General features: G+C 33.9%; 1 protein-coding gene and 1 long non-coding RNA gene across 2 annotated transcripts; one reads left to right on the top strand and one right to left on the bottom strand.

Annotated features, from left to right (window-relative positions):
• The first annotated feature begins 709 nt into the window (after window positions 1–709).
• On the top strand, window positions 710–13,490 carry LOC126633585 (carotenoid 9,10(9',10')-cleavage dioxygenase 1-like). The gene is made up of 13 exons (XM_050304254.1): window positions 710–781; window positions 3,591–3,746; window positions 3,856–3,961; window positions 4,896–5,164; window positions 5,331–5,510; window positions 10,866–10,944; window positions 11,563–11,644; window positions 11,736–11,798; window positions 11,911–12,049; window positions 12,335–12,665; window positions 12,770–12,831; window positions 12,940–13,104; window positions 13,237–13,490. The coding sequence occupies exons 1-13, from the start codon at window positions 779–781 to the stop codon at window positions 13,351–13,353; spliced, it is 1,752 nt and encodes a 583-aa protein (XP_050160211.1). The 5' UTR covers window positions 710–778; the 3' UTR covers window positions 13,354–13,490.
• LOC126633586 (uncharacterized) lies at window positions 8,819–9,835 on the bottom strand. Its single transcript, XR_007627093.1, has 3 exons — window positions 9,702–9,835; window positions 9,134–9,286; window positions 8,819–9,017 (listed from the first exon to the last, which is right to left on the bottom strand). It is a non-coding gene; the product is annotated as an uncharacterized LOC126633586 (long non-coding RNA).
• Window positions 13,491–16,988: the final 3,498 nt, after the last annotated feature.

The raw sequence follows: 16,988 nt of genomic DNA on the forward strand, positions 1-16,988 counted from the left end.
GTCCCTCATAATTTTTGTGTGAAGAAAGCCCACCCTTGTCGGCCAGTGGGCTTATTTAATTCTACAGCATACTCCAAGGCTTTCAACCACTAATCGAGACGCATTAGACACGGAAAGATGCTTTTAAGCTCAAACGAATCTTCATGTTTTTTTTTTTACTTAAACAATTAATTAAAGGGTTTGATATCCACACACTCTTTTTTACTTCTCACACACCGTTTTAATTTTCGGCCGGCGGATCGAATGAATTGAAGAAAATCAACGGACAGAAATTAACAAAGATGTGTGAGAAGTAAAAAAAAATGTATGGATAACACACCCCTTAATTAATCCAATGTTATGATAGAGATTAATGTCCAATAAGATACTTTCTTCATACTTATCCTTACGATTATTAATTTATTATTTCTCCAATTATACTCTCTCCAGTTACATCATGTCTAGTTACGCCCTGTCCAGTAAAATCATATTGAGACCGTAACATTTTGTCTTGAGGCTCAAACGTCGTGTATCATGTGAATTTAAGATTATGTATGTACTTGTTTGCTTTGTATGTACTTGCTAATAGGACCAAACCAAAGACATTATGGAATCTATTCGATATATTATATATGTATGTATGTATATAGTTGTAAGCCGTGGCTCTTAGAGAGAAGGACGCAGAAAGAGAGATATGGCTTCATGTATTCCATTTCAACTGAACTGCTCTTCTCTTAAGAAGAAGCCTTCTGCCTCTGAAAATCTTTATCACTTGAAGAGCACCCTCTCCTCAGCTTTCATGGTGACTAGTGTACTTGATCTCATTCAATTGTTCAAATGCATATGTGTGTGTGTGTGTCTTATAAACATTTGGGTTCTCTAGAGAAGCCCTTACAACACTTATTTCCTTCACAAAAACCCATGTCGTTTTAAATATCCAAATAGAACCCAAAATTTAAACAAAGTATTTTTTAGGATCAACTATTACATTTCTTTTATTTGTTGACAACCAATTATTTTGCATGTATATATGTATTAGGCACATTTTCTTATTATTTTTTATGCAAAATGTAGGTAATTAATTAGTTTTTAATCAAGAAAATTGTTTTTTAGACTCCAAATGTCTCATTTGGCACTAAACTTTCTATAATTAGAAAGAAAAATACACTTGTGAGGAATGTAGAATGAGATTTTTGAAATGCTAATGACAGTTCTCATAATTAATTAACTAAAAATATTCTTTTATTTTGCAGATAAATTATTTTTCGCGTATTTACATATATTAGGCATGTTTTGTTATTAGAGGTGCCTTGTTATTAATACTGAAAATGTGATTTTACCCCTTTAAATTCAATTTTTTTTTACATAAAACCCACAATAATATGTTTTTATAACAAAAACCTAATGATTGGGCTTCACCTAAGCGAATTACCCAATCAAGATTGTGTATAATATTTAATATTTTTCGGATTCCCCAAATTACCCTCAATTAAGTCATTATAGCATTTTATGTTGATATCAAAATTAAAATGGAAAGCTTGTTTATTTGTTTGTAACGTGTGTAATGGCTTTGAAATTTTAATTGATGAATGGAAATTCAAAACGTTTTTTATTCAACAATAAATTTTCAGACTAATGTACCCTATTGATTTAATAAAAATACCATGCTTCTTTTTTCTTTAAAATATGTGTCTAGTATGTTTTGTTTTATTTTTCGAATATCAATGTACCCTCTTTTTTTTTGAAAAGATTAGTGTACCTATATTTTAAGTAAATTATTTTGAATGCTACTAGACTCATCTCATTGTTTTATTTTCCCATCCACATTATTATTTCACCCACTATAAAATTTTAAAAAATTAAAATGCTGTTTTCCCACCCACTATTATTCCTAAAATAACCTTTAATATATTTAAAAAAAAAACCTCGATGTCCATCCTTAATCACATCACCGCACCTTCATTATACTCTAGCCGCACCAACACATGACTTTCAATGAAACTTTGGATTTGGGTGGTGGGTCAGGGTCCGGCTATTGTGGTCTAGTTGGTGGTTTGCCTTTTCCATGCAGGTTGTTGGTTCTCTAAAACTTTGGATTCAAAACAACCTACCAATGACTTTCAATGAGGTTGTGAGCTTCTTGGTGTTGGAAAGATGGAAGCATTTTAGGGAAAATCATGAGCTGGTGCTTTGATGCTGCCTTTCTTAAGCTTGAGTGCATCTTGTCGTTCCAGCCCCAGTTGACACCCAAACCCCTCACACCTGCCTTAAATTCAGGCCTTACCAATATCCACTTTTGCAGATCGGTGTCGCCGAGAACGATGGGAGGTGATTACTTGTTAGTGGCAGGTCACCACGTTTTCTCTTTTCCCCCCTCTCTTATTTCGCCAGCCGTACAATCAAATCCACTCAATCGTGGCCGTTACAAAAATAGTAGTGTTGATTACTACGTAGGACCACATAGGGGTTTAAAAGTCTTTTGATAAAAGGATAAATATGTCATTAAAATTTTCATTAACAAGTGGGTGGGGAAATAGTTCAATGGGGTGGGTTTAACAGCACTCATTATTTTGCATGTATTACTACATATATTAGGTACATTTTGTTATTATTATATGGTGTGTGCAGTCAAACAACATTCTTCTATTTTGCAGGTAAATTAGTTTGCATGTATTATTACATATTTAGGCACATTCACTTCTAAAAATCTCCGCCTAGTGCAACTTAGGTCCCGCCTAGGTACTAGTCAGTTGGCCATCATCCCGATTAATTCCTAGGCAATTGAAAATTAAAAAATGGCCCTTGGACTGCCTAGGCACCCACTAGCTAGCCTGAACCCTGCAATCCCCCGCTTAGCTCTTGACTCTTAGTTAGACAGAAAATAGATAATTTTCATTTTGCATATTATTTTTCAATAAATTGTAAAGACTTGTTGAATACTTGGAAAAGCAATCATGATATGCTTGTTTCCCATGTTTTCATGTTCTAATGCTTTATAATGTATATGTCATATTGCAATTTAAAAACTCCAATATAATTATATAATTTTTAAGTACAAGTAGACATTTATTTATATGTTATATAATAAATTTAATTAAAATTAAAGAAAAAACTACATAAGCCCCTGACTAGATGCATAGGTGCATGACCCTACCAGCCTAGGCCATATCAAGATGCCTAGGCGTCTAGCATCTTTTAGAACCTCTGACACGTTTTGATATTAGGGATCTTTTAGACATCCAATTTCTTTTTTTTTTTTTTTTGCATATTTCATATTGTAAACTCAGTAATATTTAACAAATGAGAATTTTGTTTCATATGCGTGTTATTTGAACTGAATTAAATTTGTGAAAAAGATATGATTAAGATTTCATATAAAAAAGACTACAAAGTCAAACTTAATTATGGATATTGCTTTAGCGGTAGCCTAGCCATTGAGTTTTTGTTAAGTCTAGCTTAATTATGGATATTGCTTTAGTTGTAATTTAGTCATTGAGTTTTTGTTAGAACAATTTATCATGGGGGTTTAGCAAGTGAAAGAAAAGTAAATTTCAAGGGTATAATTTTCAGTAAACGGTTCTTATACCCGACTTGATCAACTATATATGTAGAACAAGATTCAGCCATTTATGATGGGAAAAATGGAACAAGTCATTCCCATGCAAATAGATGTCTCCAAAACTTTCAAGAGCACTTCTGACAAAGTGTTGGACTTCTTGGTAGATTCAATGTTCGAATTCGTCGATCAAGAGTATCTTCCATCTCAGGTAGCTTACTCATCACTTTCAGGCACTACAATAACTAGTTTCTCACAAATTAATGCTGTCCAAAATTTCAATTTAATTAGTTTGTAACATTCTTTGTTGATTAATGTAGAGCAACTTCAGGCCGGTTGATGAGTTGGGAGGAGTAGTTGCTGTCACCAGCAGCATCAGAGGGAAAATCCCAGATGATTTTCCAGAGGGTGTCTACATAAGAAATGGTCAGTGCCAGTCCTGTTCTCAAGGAAAACATTAACCTATAACAAAATTCTGCCGTACGTCATCTTAATATTTAACGCTTGCTTAGATTTTTTTTGGTTTTATACATTTAATTATGTGTACACAATGTAGCAAAGGTTAATACCTGTCCTGCTCTCTTAATTAAGGTTCTTATTTTGAGAACCTGTGAGGACTAAATGCATATTGACCACAAGATTATATTAGCTTAGATTAAAATGCTTAAAATATTTCACAACTTAATAAATCAAAACCAACTTAAAATCCATGAATCATTAAAAACCCATTTTCTCATTTTGCTTTATTAATTAAGTTGTTAAATATTTGAAGCCATTGCATATAAACTAATATAATCTTGTGGCTAATAGGCATTTAGTTCTCATCTATCCTCAAAATAAGAACCTTAGGAGAGTAGGACTAAGGTTAATATACATGCACATAAAGCTAGTTTGGAAGATTTTTTATCACGGTGTTGATGAGATTTGAACTCATGAACTTCTCAAACAAAGTCTAACGAATGAACTCGGCTGACTAGTTAAGCTTGGTATTATATTTATACTAAACCAACTAAGTTTTCATTTGGAGAAAAAAAAAACTAAGTTTTCAAATAGGAGTTTTTTTCGTAACGTTTCTTTATTTGGAATTATACATTATTGTGTTAATTATCAGTTCAACACAATACTGGTCAAAATTGTATTTTCGCAGAAAAACTTTGCTACCAATATGATTTACAAATCAGAAAGGAATTATATTACTAGATGCTCCCTACAACTTCAGCACTAAAAACAACTGGGGATTCAGAACTAATTGGTGACCACTCAGTTGTTTGAATTATTTTGTGCATGTGGATGTATGGCGTTTTATTTTCAATTTATATTTGTTTTTGTGTCAAATTTTCAAGTTATATATATTATGTAGGGCCAAACCCTCTATTTGGAGGATTTAAATCGACAAGATCTGTGTTTGGAAGGTCAAGTCACATATGGGTTGAAGGAGAAGGTATGCTACATGCTTTATATTTTAGTAGGGACGGCGACGTCAATGATGGAGGCTGGACTGTCCGGTACAACAACAGACACGTTGAAACGGAAACGTTCAAGCTTGAAAAACAACGAAACAAGCCATCTTTTCTTCCCGCCATAGGCGGGGACTCGCCGGCTATTTTGGCCGCTTACCTCCTCAATTTGGTAGGCATGTTAACTTATTAACGTAGTTTATTTCGGAACCAGCACCTTCATATATCTCTTTCATATACATTATTAGGGTTTTTCACATCTATCAACTTAAAGTACATAATATATAACCCCGATAATTATAAGTTTCCTCTTATTAGTTCGTGATGCTTTTTTCCAGTTGAGGTTTGGCAAAGTGAACAAGTATTATAGCAACACCAATGTTTTCGAGCATTCGGGGAAGTTCTACTCCGTAGCAGAAAATCACATACCTCAAGAGATTGACATCATTACATTAGAAACTTTAGGTAACTGGGATTTCTCTGGAGCTTGGAACAGACCTTTTACCAGCCACGCTAAGGTATATCTACACACACACACACACACACACACACACACACACACACACATATATATATATATATATATATATATATATATATATATATATATATATATTTGTTGGTTTCTATTTTATTCTTCCAATTATATACCCTTTTATGGATGTTTGTATTGAAAACCGATTTTGTTTTTTTCTGTTAACAATCATAGACATCATCATTATAGCTTATGTGCAATTTTATTTGAACCTATTATAACTTCTTTCTACACCTAATTTAAACTTTAAGCATGAATTGACTTTTTTTTATTGCATATACCATCAAGTACAAGATGGAAGTAACAATAAAACTAAAATTTGTTAATAAACTCACACTCAATAATTAACCACTACCATCACGCATATTTTATTTTATCGATAGAAGGTGGTTTTGGAGTTTTGAAACCTCTAACTAAGGCATGAATCAATTTATGCAAATTTTTTACTGCACTGATCTCGGTAGCTATATGCTACGCAAGTTTAAAGAACCTAAAGAAGCATGAGTCATACAATCCGCATAAAATTGTTCTTGCCAGGGCCGACCTTGAGATTTTAGGGGCCCAAGGTGAGCCACTGAAAATGGACCCTCGAGTTCTTAGGCACTATAATACGTTATACATTCATATAGTTTCTTTTTTGGGTGAATAATTTCTAATTATTAATTAATTATTATATCAATATCACCAGGTTTCGAACTACAAACACCTAGAAACATTACACATTCTATTTGCACGGTTGAACCACACTAGCAACTCATTTGGTAATTATTATGCCTTACTCTTATTAATTTATATCATATCTACATCATATATACAAAAAAAATTTGAGGCCCCCTATGCGGCCGCCTTATCCGGCTACCTTCAAGGCTGGCTGGCTCTAGTTCTTGCCGAGGTTGTATGTCTTTTTTCAATGTATTCAAGTCCAAACTATTAGGGCCTCTTAAGGGTTCTAATCGGGAGTGCGCAGTTTTTTATTTGATTTCAATTGTTTAGAGTTGAGAATATAGGTTTATACGTTTCAAGTAAAGGCTAGCAATAGAAGCTGAGAAGATGAGTTTCTGGCCGGTCTCGCAATGTAGATGGTGGTGAAGCCTCCCCAGCCAATTGGGTTTCTTGGAAGGTTTAGGCAAATATTATAGTTCAACTTCCATGTTTCCCTCATCCTTTCATACAGTTTGGTTTCCCCTGCCAATTTGGTTTCCTCGAAGGTTTAGGTAAATACTACTTGCGCCAACTCTTTCATGCATTTTTAACAAATATTATAATTCCACGTTCCACGTCTTTCTCATCCTTTCATGCGGTTTCAGCAAATATTATAAAGGGAATATTATTATTTTCTTCTTCATGTTTTCTCTTTTTTGTTCTATACTAGATATGGAGAAGTGTAGTAACAATGGGATTGAGTAGATGAGGATGGAGGCTTAAAGATTTTCATAGCAGTATGTCAAGTTCAAGCCATATAATCCGAAGGGAAACTAAAAAAAATATTATTATTAGTATATGGAAGATTCTTAAACAAGTAGAAACTTCACCAAATATTCAACTTGTCCACAGAAATCGAATTCCAAAAAGCTTTCATTCCTATAAACAAGTAGCAACTTCACCAAATTATTGAATTTGGGATTTTATTTTCTAAATGAGTACCGTGTGTAGAAGAATTTACATTTTCAATTGGATTTGTGTTGATAGTTTAGGTAGTAAATTCGGATTTAAAGAGATATTAATTTTTTAATAAAAAATAATATAGATGTAAAGAGTAAGTTGTGTAGACAAAGGTTATATGGGTTCATATAAAATTTGCTATAGCTTATTTTTAGGTTGTATATGATATTTTGTTGTAGTGTTTTTATTCTTATTCAAATTTCACCTCACTAGCAATTTGTAATTCATTTTCTAAAGTTAAGAGGGTCATGTTTAAAATTTTCGTGCGATCATTTTTTTCGATCATGAGAACTTTTTATAAACTAAAAAAAGGTATTAACTAGATATGGTTATTTAGATGCATAAGTTATGATTTAGGTTTATTCAAATAGGTATATGGTGCACTCAAGTAGGTAGTAAGATTTAGCTGCTTTCAAATAGATACTACACTATTAGAATTTTGGCTTAAGGACATCCTTTTCATTGGTGTCTATTATCAAGAATGGACACTGACACTGGTGGCAAACCTCAATTGCCACCAAACAACCACTAAATAGAAGTCCATGACCTATATAGAAATCTCTATTGTTACAATCACCACCAATAAGATAACAGTGGCATAATGAATAGTTACACCTTTGAAATTTATACATCGGTGGCCATGTTGTAATATGTTTTTTTTAAGGGCCCATTAATCTGGGCACCCAAATATATATATATATATATATATATATATATATATATATATATATATATAGTTAGTTAGTTAGTTAGTTAGTTAATAGACTACATAGAATTGCATGTTTGCTGTAATCTTCCATAACTAATCACATATTCAAGAAATCAGGTCTAAAAACAATGAGCTATACTAAAAAACTAAGAAACTATTCGTCAAAGTACGAAACAGGAACCAAATTTGAAGGAAATTGCCACTTAAAATTATTTCACATTTTCTTGAACACCTCCAAACATGTTTTTTAATTGTGACATGCTCCTCGTAATGCTTGAGCCTCAGTAATTGCTATCTCTACTTGCAAACACATAAGCACATGGATCAAATGACTAAAATATACATAGAAGTATATATGCCCTTACAGTTTTATTGTTTCCGACAACCTGCATAAAAAGCATATGCTTGCGAGTATGAGTCTCTAACATTCCACACGAAAAACTGAAAACTAATGTGGCAAGTACATCAATTTTTCAGCAGATAAATTTATGAGTCTCAACATTTCACAAGTGATATACTTGCGAGTAGATAAATTTTCAATCAATGGATATGGTTATCAATTATGACATCCCAAAAACATTCTAAAGGTAAAACTCACTGTTTTGAACTAGTGGCTTGATGTTATCAATTTACATCAAAGTGAATCATTTATTTAATTTTTGGGTCTTAATATATTACAAATTCAACATCAACACAAGCACCAACAAATTTCAATTTGTTCTCATTTCTTTTTATTCCTTTTTGTTCAACCCAATCAACTTCCTTGAGAAATAAAACAAAGGGTAAAGAGAGAAGGAGAGAGTTCCCAGAGTTCCCAACCTGGCTCAACTTCGCCTTTGGAAACTAGGCACTAGAAATAGAGATGGACTTGGTGAATATAGATAGACTTGGTGGCTCTGAAAACTAAGTAATAAGATAAATTTGTTAAGATAAATTTGGTATTCCAGCACCAATGTATTGTTTAAGCAGTCGCTGAAAAAGGTCACGCTCGTAACCAGTTGAACTACTAGGTAACCAAATGCATTCCTGAATCGGGACAAATGCGAGTTTTTCAAATCCCAGGTAGCCAATTCCTCCAAAACGATTTGGCGTGTCGACTTCTTTCAAAACAAGGAGATTCTGTATGAAGATGAACATGTGGAATATTATGAACAAGAGTGGAAGATAAATGAGATTGCCTAACATTGTTGAGCAACAAATAATGTGCGAGAGGGAGGGGGAGTGGGGGCGCATACCTCAATCTGAATGCCAAAGGTATGGTCTTCATAATAGCCAGGTTCATCTAACAATCATGCCCTTCTGCAACGGAGTCATATTACCAAATCGAAAGCTAAAACCTTGAGTTCCCTCGTGAATATTTAATGCAGCTCCCACACCATGCCCAGTTCCTACCACAATTAAAGACAAAAGTAAAAATAACCGAGGGGTATGAATTCTGTGTCTCTCAGGTTTTCAACACTTAAAAAATTAGAGGGCATAATTAAGTATAAATTTAACTGAGATCAGCTCAAATACATCCAAGCTTATCATACAACTCTACAGCTAGCTAACAAAAATATAGACTATCCAATTTTGAAATTCCAGTTGATCGATCACAAGGCATCAAAGGTAAAAAACAAACCCCTTAACCATCTAAACCCTTTTGCCTCCAAAAATCCCTAAACTACAAATTTTACACAATTTGCTCCAAAGTCATAAAAATAATACTGTGGAATCCCAAAAAATATCGATAAATCTGAGAAATTAAACAAAAAAAAAAGAGGAAAACTTCATTGCGAAATAGGAAAAATATAAAACAACTACCTTCTTATAGCATTGATCTGAGGAACAGTGAAGACGATGGTGCTTCCTTAGAATCTCAGATCCGATCTCAGACTTCACCGACTCGACGAGTTTGAACTCCTTCAGCTTCTTCAACTCCATCTGAAGCTTGTCTTGCTCTTGGCCCTTTGTTTGGAGCTCTTTCTTCTTGAAAATTAGGTTTGTCTAACTTTGTATTTATATGGGCGGGGTGAAAGTACTGTAGAATAGGATTATTAAATGAAAAAAAAATTATCTTTGACAGAAAAAAAAAGAGAAGAAGACTGAAAAGGAAATAAAAAAAGGTCCCAAAGTTGAAAAAACATGTAAAAAATCTTTGGTGTTAAAATTTTTATAGTTTGACACTAATGAGTGGTGTTTACAAAGGTTAAACCCACCATAATCGGTGTTAGGTTAAAGACACCAAATTTTGACAATGGTGACAGTCCAATTTACAAAGCCACTGATGAAGAAGGATGTCCTCAAAACGGTGCCCTATAGCACATTTTCTAGTAGTGCTATAATCACATATTTAGGTGCATTAGGCTAGGTATTACGATTAGGTACTATGATTTAAGTGCATTTGATTATGTACATTATTTAATTTTGGTATTTTTATTTTCTCCATGTTTTGGATGATGATGTTGAATATTTTGAATTTATATATTTTTTAAGTTTTTGATGTATTACTGATATTGTTTTTGGAAGGTATGTTTAGTGTTTGAGAAAGTCAACCAATAATCAATGCCAAAAATTGTGCAGCAGAATAAACCAATTAAGATTTTTTTTTTTTTTAAAAACATAGATTTGTTAGATTAGATGTTAGATTAGAAGCTAACATAGTTCGAACCCATACCGTGGTGCAATGGTAACACTCCTCTCCAACACTATGGTAAAGGGCCACTTGCACCAATTAAGAATTTAAAAACAAACAAATATGAAGTTCAATATTTATGAAGATGTAGAAATATAATCAAGGGACTATAACGATATATTCTCCAACACAAGATCTTAATAGAATTTTAATCTTTGTTAAGGATTAAAATGAAGAAACGTATACATTTAGTGCTCTCTATAGCCCTTAATTTTCACTTTAAATTATATACTAATTATTGGTACGTATCGTCACATACTTGGTTCTCTTTTGTTTTCTTTTCAATGTTCCAGAGAGCTCCCGGCTCAGAGGAGCTAGTCATTCACGGATTTGACGCAGTAAAACCATATATGGAAATTGGAATAATTTCAGGTATTGTCTTGCTTACACTCTCTAAGACCAACTTCAATGATGAGCTAAAAGCCAAATTACCTTCCAAAATTTCTCCTCAAACCCAATCCAACCCAAAGGGAAATTTTGGGCTAAATACTAAATGCTAAATACTAAATACTAAACCAAGGTCAGATTATCCCCAAAATTTAGCCAAGAAATCGGAATTTAAATTTTTCAATATTTATCGGAATTTAAATTTTTTTAGATTTAAATGTTCATAAAATTAATTTATGATAGTCTACATATTTATTTAAAAAAAAATTAATTTTTACAAAAAAAAAAAAGCCTAAGTTCATTCTTTAATAATCCCCGGCTAAAATTTTAGGCTAGAACGATTGGAGCAGAAAAACTGTTTCTGGGCTAAAAGCTAAATTTTCCAGGCTAAAATATTTGGCTTTTAGTCCAACCATTGGAGATAGTCTAACAGGCATAAATCTATCACTGTATGTAAGACTCACTTACTTTAAAAATTGTGAATGCGAGTGTACGGTTAGCATTGCACATTTCATAAATATCATTTAGAAATAATCTAGTACTTCAAAATAACAAAGTAGACATTAGAAATTTTGATGTCTCACATATTTCCCCCTTGCTCAGCTGATGGAAAGGAGCTAATTCACAAAGTAGATCTCAAACTCAGCAGGAGCAGCTTTTTCCATGAATTAGGGATCACAGAGAGGTATTCAAGCAAGCGGTAATAATTTTTGGTTAATCTCTAAGCAAACTTTTGCCACTTAATTAACTCAAAATCATGCATACTTTGCTTGCAGGTATAATGTACTCATGGATTTTCCTCTAACTTTTGACATAAACAGACTCGTTAACGGACGCCCGTAAGCGATGCATCCTTCATAGTTCCACCCTACACATTCTGATTATATCCCCATGAAAACATGCATGCAATGTTTTATGTATATTGCTTGATGTGCTGGTTTGGATATGCAGATTATTAGAGTACAATCATGAAGGATATGCACGAATCGGTGTGATGCCACGCTACGGCGATGCAGATTCAATCCGCTGGTTTAAAGTTGAACCCAATTGCACATTTCACATAATCAATAGTTTTGAAGATGGTGATGAGGTAACTTAAACAAATTGGCAATTTTATTTGCAATTTCAGTATTTTGGAGGAATATAATCCAGTAATTACTATTTGTGTACATAAAACTGAGATGCATTTGTTGAAATGCTGTTTAATAGAGGTGGGTCGTTCCATTGTATGTGAGACCACTTATATTAGAATGTCTATCAGCAAATGAGTCATTTTTGTGAGTCTAAAGCTTTGCTCGGAATAATCAGTAGACTTCTAATTAACTTGTAAGCCAAACCGCATTTGGCATCTAATTTTTGTTTGTTGGATGAGCAGGTTGTAGTGTGGGGTTGTAAAGCTCTGGACTCAATTATACCAGGACCTGACATGGCATCGACTCAATTTGGGTGGTTGCCAAGAAATTTTAAGCCTACAAGTCCAAGTAAAGAAAATGATCATGATACTATCTCATCAGTCGACGATGGAAACTTATTTTCTCATGCTTATGAATGGAGATTAAACATGCAAAGTGGGGAAGTCAGTGAGACATATCTCACTGGAAAAAGGTTTTGTATGGATTTTCCCACGATCAATGGAGCTTTCTCCGGCGTTAAAAATAGATATGGCTACGCCCAAGTGGTTGATTCCGGCGCAAGCTCTGCCTCAGGTAATTAGGGTTAATCTTTCCCAAACAATAACTTAACTCCACTCTCTAATTAAATTGCTCTTTCTCAGACCATTAATGGTTATCCATGGCGGTATGTCTCTCAGGCATGCTCAAATATAATGGTCTAGCCAAGCTACACTTTGAAGAACCAGCTGATGTTTCTTTGGTATAATCAATTAGGCCTGGACATGTTTTCATTATAATTTTTCTCCTGCAATTTTATGCATGAATATGTAACTAACATTCTTTATTATTTTATTTCATGGATTACTAGAGAAGTGAAGGCCAATTAGAAGAGGCAATAAAGGTGGAAACTCACATGTTTGAGGAGAACAGCTTTTGCACTGGAGCTTCTTTTGTCCCAAAACAAGGGGGTTTTGAAGAAGATGATGGATGGCTTATCACTTTTGTTCACAATGAAGATACCAACATATCTCAAGTAAGTCGATCAGTATATAATAATATTTGAATTCTTGTTTTGAGAAAATTTGTTATTTTGTTTAGATTGATTCACACTTATATGCGTTGAAGTGCTAACTAGTTAGTATAATTTAATATATTTTCCTTTTAGGTTTATGTGATCGAGACAAAGAAGTTTTCCAATGAGCCTGTTGCCAAAATTACATTGTCCTGTAGAGTTCCATACGGATTTCATGGAGCCTTCATGCCAATCTCATCACCCACTTAGGATTAGTTTGGTACTGTTATGCTTTTTAAAAATGTGTTTTTATTGTGTTGTCATAATAAACTGTTGTAAAATAAAGCAGTTGTTTGATTGGTAAATTCTAGTTGTAAAGTGCTTGTAATAACAAAAAAAAAAAAAAACAGTGTGAGTTTTGGTAATTTTTTTATAAAAGTGTTGTGGTTGTGTGAAGTGATTGAAATACATACGATCGTGAATATTATATTATTGCTGTAGAGGAAAATAATTTGATAGAGAATGATAGAATTCTATTAGAAAAATTCTTGGTATGTTACACTGTGATGCATAATGTGGCTATGTTGACAAATTACACAAATACTCCTAATTTAATGAGAGTCAACTGAATAATTGAGGAATGAATTGAAGGAATTATTTTGTGAAAACATGTTCATTTGAGCAACATCATATAGCATGCAATTAACAATTAAAGGCGGAATCATGCTTGTATGCACTCAAAAACAAAACATTACCATGAAATTCAAAGCCTAGTAGATTGGTGAACCAATAATCAACTCAAAACAAAGTGAGTAGAAATTAATACCTTTGTAGATTCCTCTTTGCATAAGTAAAGGCTAATCACCCAAAGAGATAGGGCCTTCATTCCTTGCTTCTTAGATCCATGGATTTGGATGGAAGAATAGGTTCTCCAAGTTCCCAAAATTGAGAACCTCTAAGTCTCTTCACCAAGGTTAGATTGTAGAAGAAATGAGTGACCTTGGAGTAGTAGGATTGCTAGATGTACCCTCCAAGGTGTTGGCCTTTTTAGAGAGAAAATGGAGAGACAATTCTCACCAATTTTCCCCAAAAATAAACCCCTTTTATCACTTAATGAATATTTAGTTATAAAGTCATTTATATAGTCACTTCTTTAAGTGACCTAAATAACCAAAACCCTAATTCATCACACTATGGCCGGCCATTTAGGGGATTTTGGGCTTTTGGGCTTTAATGAATCTTCATTCATTAAATTGTCATACAACTTAAGTTAATGGGCTTGACGTTCGAAGCCCATTGGGCCTTAAGGTCCAAAACTATCCCGAAGTCTTTAACGAACTTATTCGTTTGATTAATTAACATATTAATTAATCCTTGCCATAAATAAATGATTAAACCATTTAATCATTCTTACTCATTTCAGTTTAATCTTCAATCTCCACCTTTTATGGTGTGCGATCCATTAGGTTCCTTTTAGCGAGGTAGTGGGCGATTAAAACCATTTTACATCGATTGTGAATTGAAACTATTTTCAATTCTCCCTTTAGTGATTACACACGTTTAGGGCTTCCACAAACCATGAGTGACACCTAGCAGCATATCATGGTTACCCAAGCTAATCAGAAGAGGATAGAGAACCTATTCAGTTTGGGATTACAAATGCAATACGGTCCTTCTCTAATCTAATACTCTTGACCACATTGTTTGGTATGATAGTTTATTTATTCATGTCTACTATCCAATGTGATTCATGTGCTTATATGATTTCCTTGAATGTGATTTGGAACGCATTCCCTAATCTCATTCATACTCTGGCCAGAGATTCCAAATCATATCATAGAGTATTCTCCCTCAACTGTTTGAAGGTTAGAGATCCCTTGTTGCGCATTCACTTGTCTCCATAGCTAAGTGGCTTAACCCCAACGATGCCGTGGACACCCCGAGGGGGTGACTTTGACATAATCAAAGATCAAGGACTTAACCACAAGACAACTGTGATGCCTCAGGTCAAAGGACTACTTTGCATTATCCCAACCATGAGTTCTCATGTGACATGGAATATAAGAACTCTTCGTTGATCACGTTCAGTGAACTCATTCTCTATTGAGCACCTACGTACTTGTCTTGATGTCACACACACCAATGACTCGAGACTAATCACTCTCCCTGAGAGAAGACATAGTACGTAGTGATCTTAACGGACTGTCAACGCCCAATTGACAATCCTATGATCAGGAACGTTTAGGATGTGTCTACGAAAGAATGGTCTCATGAATCTAACTTCATTAGATTACATTCTCCCAATCACATATTCCTTGGACTTTATCGTTTAAGCATATAACATTTATATGAGACGGCTCAAACAATAATGTATGCCCTTTATATGTAAAACTAGATTAGTTTAACATGTGAAATGTCCGTAAAGTATCATCACATGATTGGCTTTAGGGCACATTTCCAACATGAATGACCTTCACACTTATACATATGAACCTGACTATCACACTATCGAGCTAGGCAATCTCACTGAGGGTCTTAAGGTGAAATTTAAGTTCTTATCTACAAATATAAGATACATGTGATGCCTCAGGTCTAAGAACTATTTGCATGTATACTACAACCACAAGCTTTGTAACACTTAACATTTGGTAAGCTTCCAAACATTTAACCTTCTTGGACAGTTAGTGTTTAGTGAACTTGTCCAACAGACAATCACTTGTAGCTCCATCACGTGTCCAGCACGTAGGGGTGGAAAAAATTCCCGAAAATCTTGAACTGAACTGAACCAAAAAAATATTGATCCCAAATAAAAAATGTCCCAAACCGAAATTCTTGAAATTTTTGGGATGCTATCGTGAATTGATCCTGAAATTTCGATACAGGATTTAAGATTATCTCCTTAATATTACGAGAATCCCATACCAAACCGAAAATATATATTATTAATTTATATATATATATATATATATATATATATATATTAATTATAGTTAGAGTTAATTTCAACCATGAGATTGTTTCAAATTGATTTGTGCTGTCCATTCATTATTAGGGTTCTCCATCCTTCTCTCTCCATCGTTCTTTCATACCTTTCATTTCAATTGAAGCCAACCTCCCTCCCTCAGCCATCAAGCCTCTTATCTCTGTCTCGAATTTGAAGCTCAACTCCAGCCAGTCACCAGCCTACCACCACACCATGCTATTACTACTGTCTCCGACTGTGGAGCCTTCCTTCACTACACAGAGCCACTTCTCTCTCTCTCTCTCTCTCTCTCTCTCTCTCTCTCTCATGATTCTCTTTCTCATGCGATTCTCTTTATCAGACACTTAAAGTCTAAGAGTTTTCTTCATCCAGTGCACTGTGCACCAATTCTCCCCCAAATCAGGTAAAGTTTGGAATTAATTTATGGTTTGAAATTTAATTTAAGGTTCAAATTCTAGATTAGGGTTTGTGAAATTTGCTCATGTTTTGGATTGGATGTTCTTGATTCCAGCCCTAATTGAATTTCTATATTTATGTTTACCATTAGGTTAGGGTTTATGAATTTATTTTTTCGATTTAGGAGTTTGACTATGATTTTCTATGATTTGTTATGTTTTGTTTTTGTTAGGCAGCTTAAAGACTTTTAAAAATTTCAATTGGCGACTATACTTTTTGGTTGTTTTGGAATTTTCTGATGTTAAACTGAAATAAATGTAGAGATGTGAATAATTTTCTTGCCCGTAGGTTCCCGATAGGTATATATGTTGTGCAGACAAACCTGCTTTTTGTAATGCGTTGCTCCTCTCAAATGTGTTGTGTTTCTCCATTTTTGTTTACTTCCATTCCACGGAGAAGTCACAATTAAGTTCTATATTATCAGTATGGTTTTAAAGTTTGTGTTGTACTCTCTTTAGGAGCACCG

The sequence above is a fragment of the Malus sylvestris genome, chromosome 8, assembly GCF_916048215.2.
Source record: "Malus sylvestris chromosome 8, drMalSylv7.2, whole genome shotgun sequence".
In the NCBI taxonomy this organism is placed as follows: Eukaryota; Viridiplantae; Streptophyta; class Magnoliopsida; order Rosales; family Rosaceae; genus Malus; species Malus sylvestris.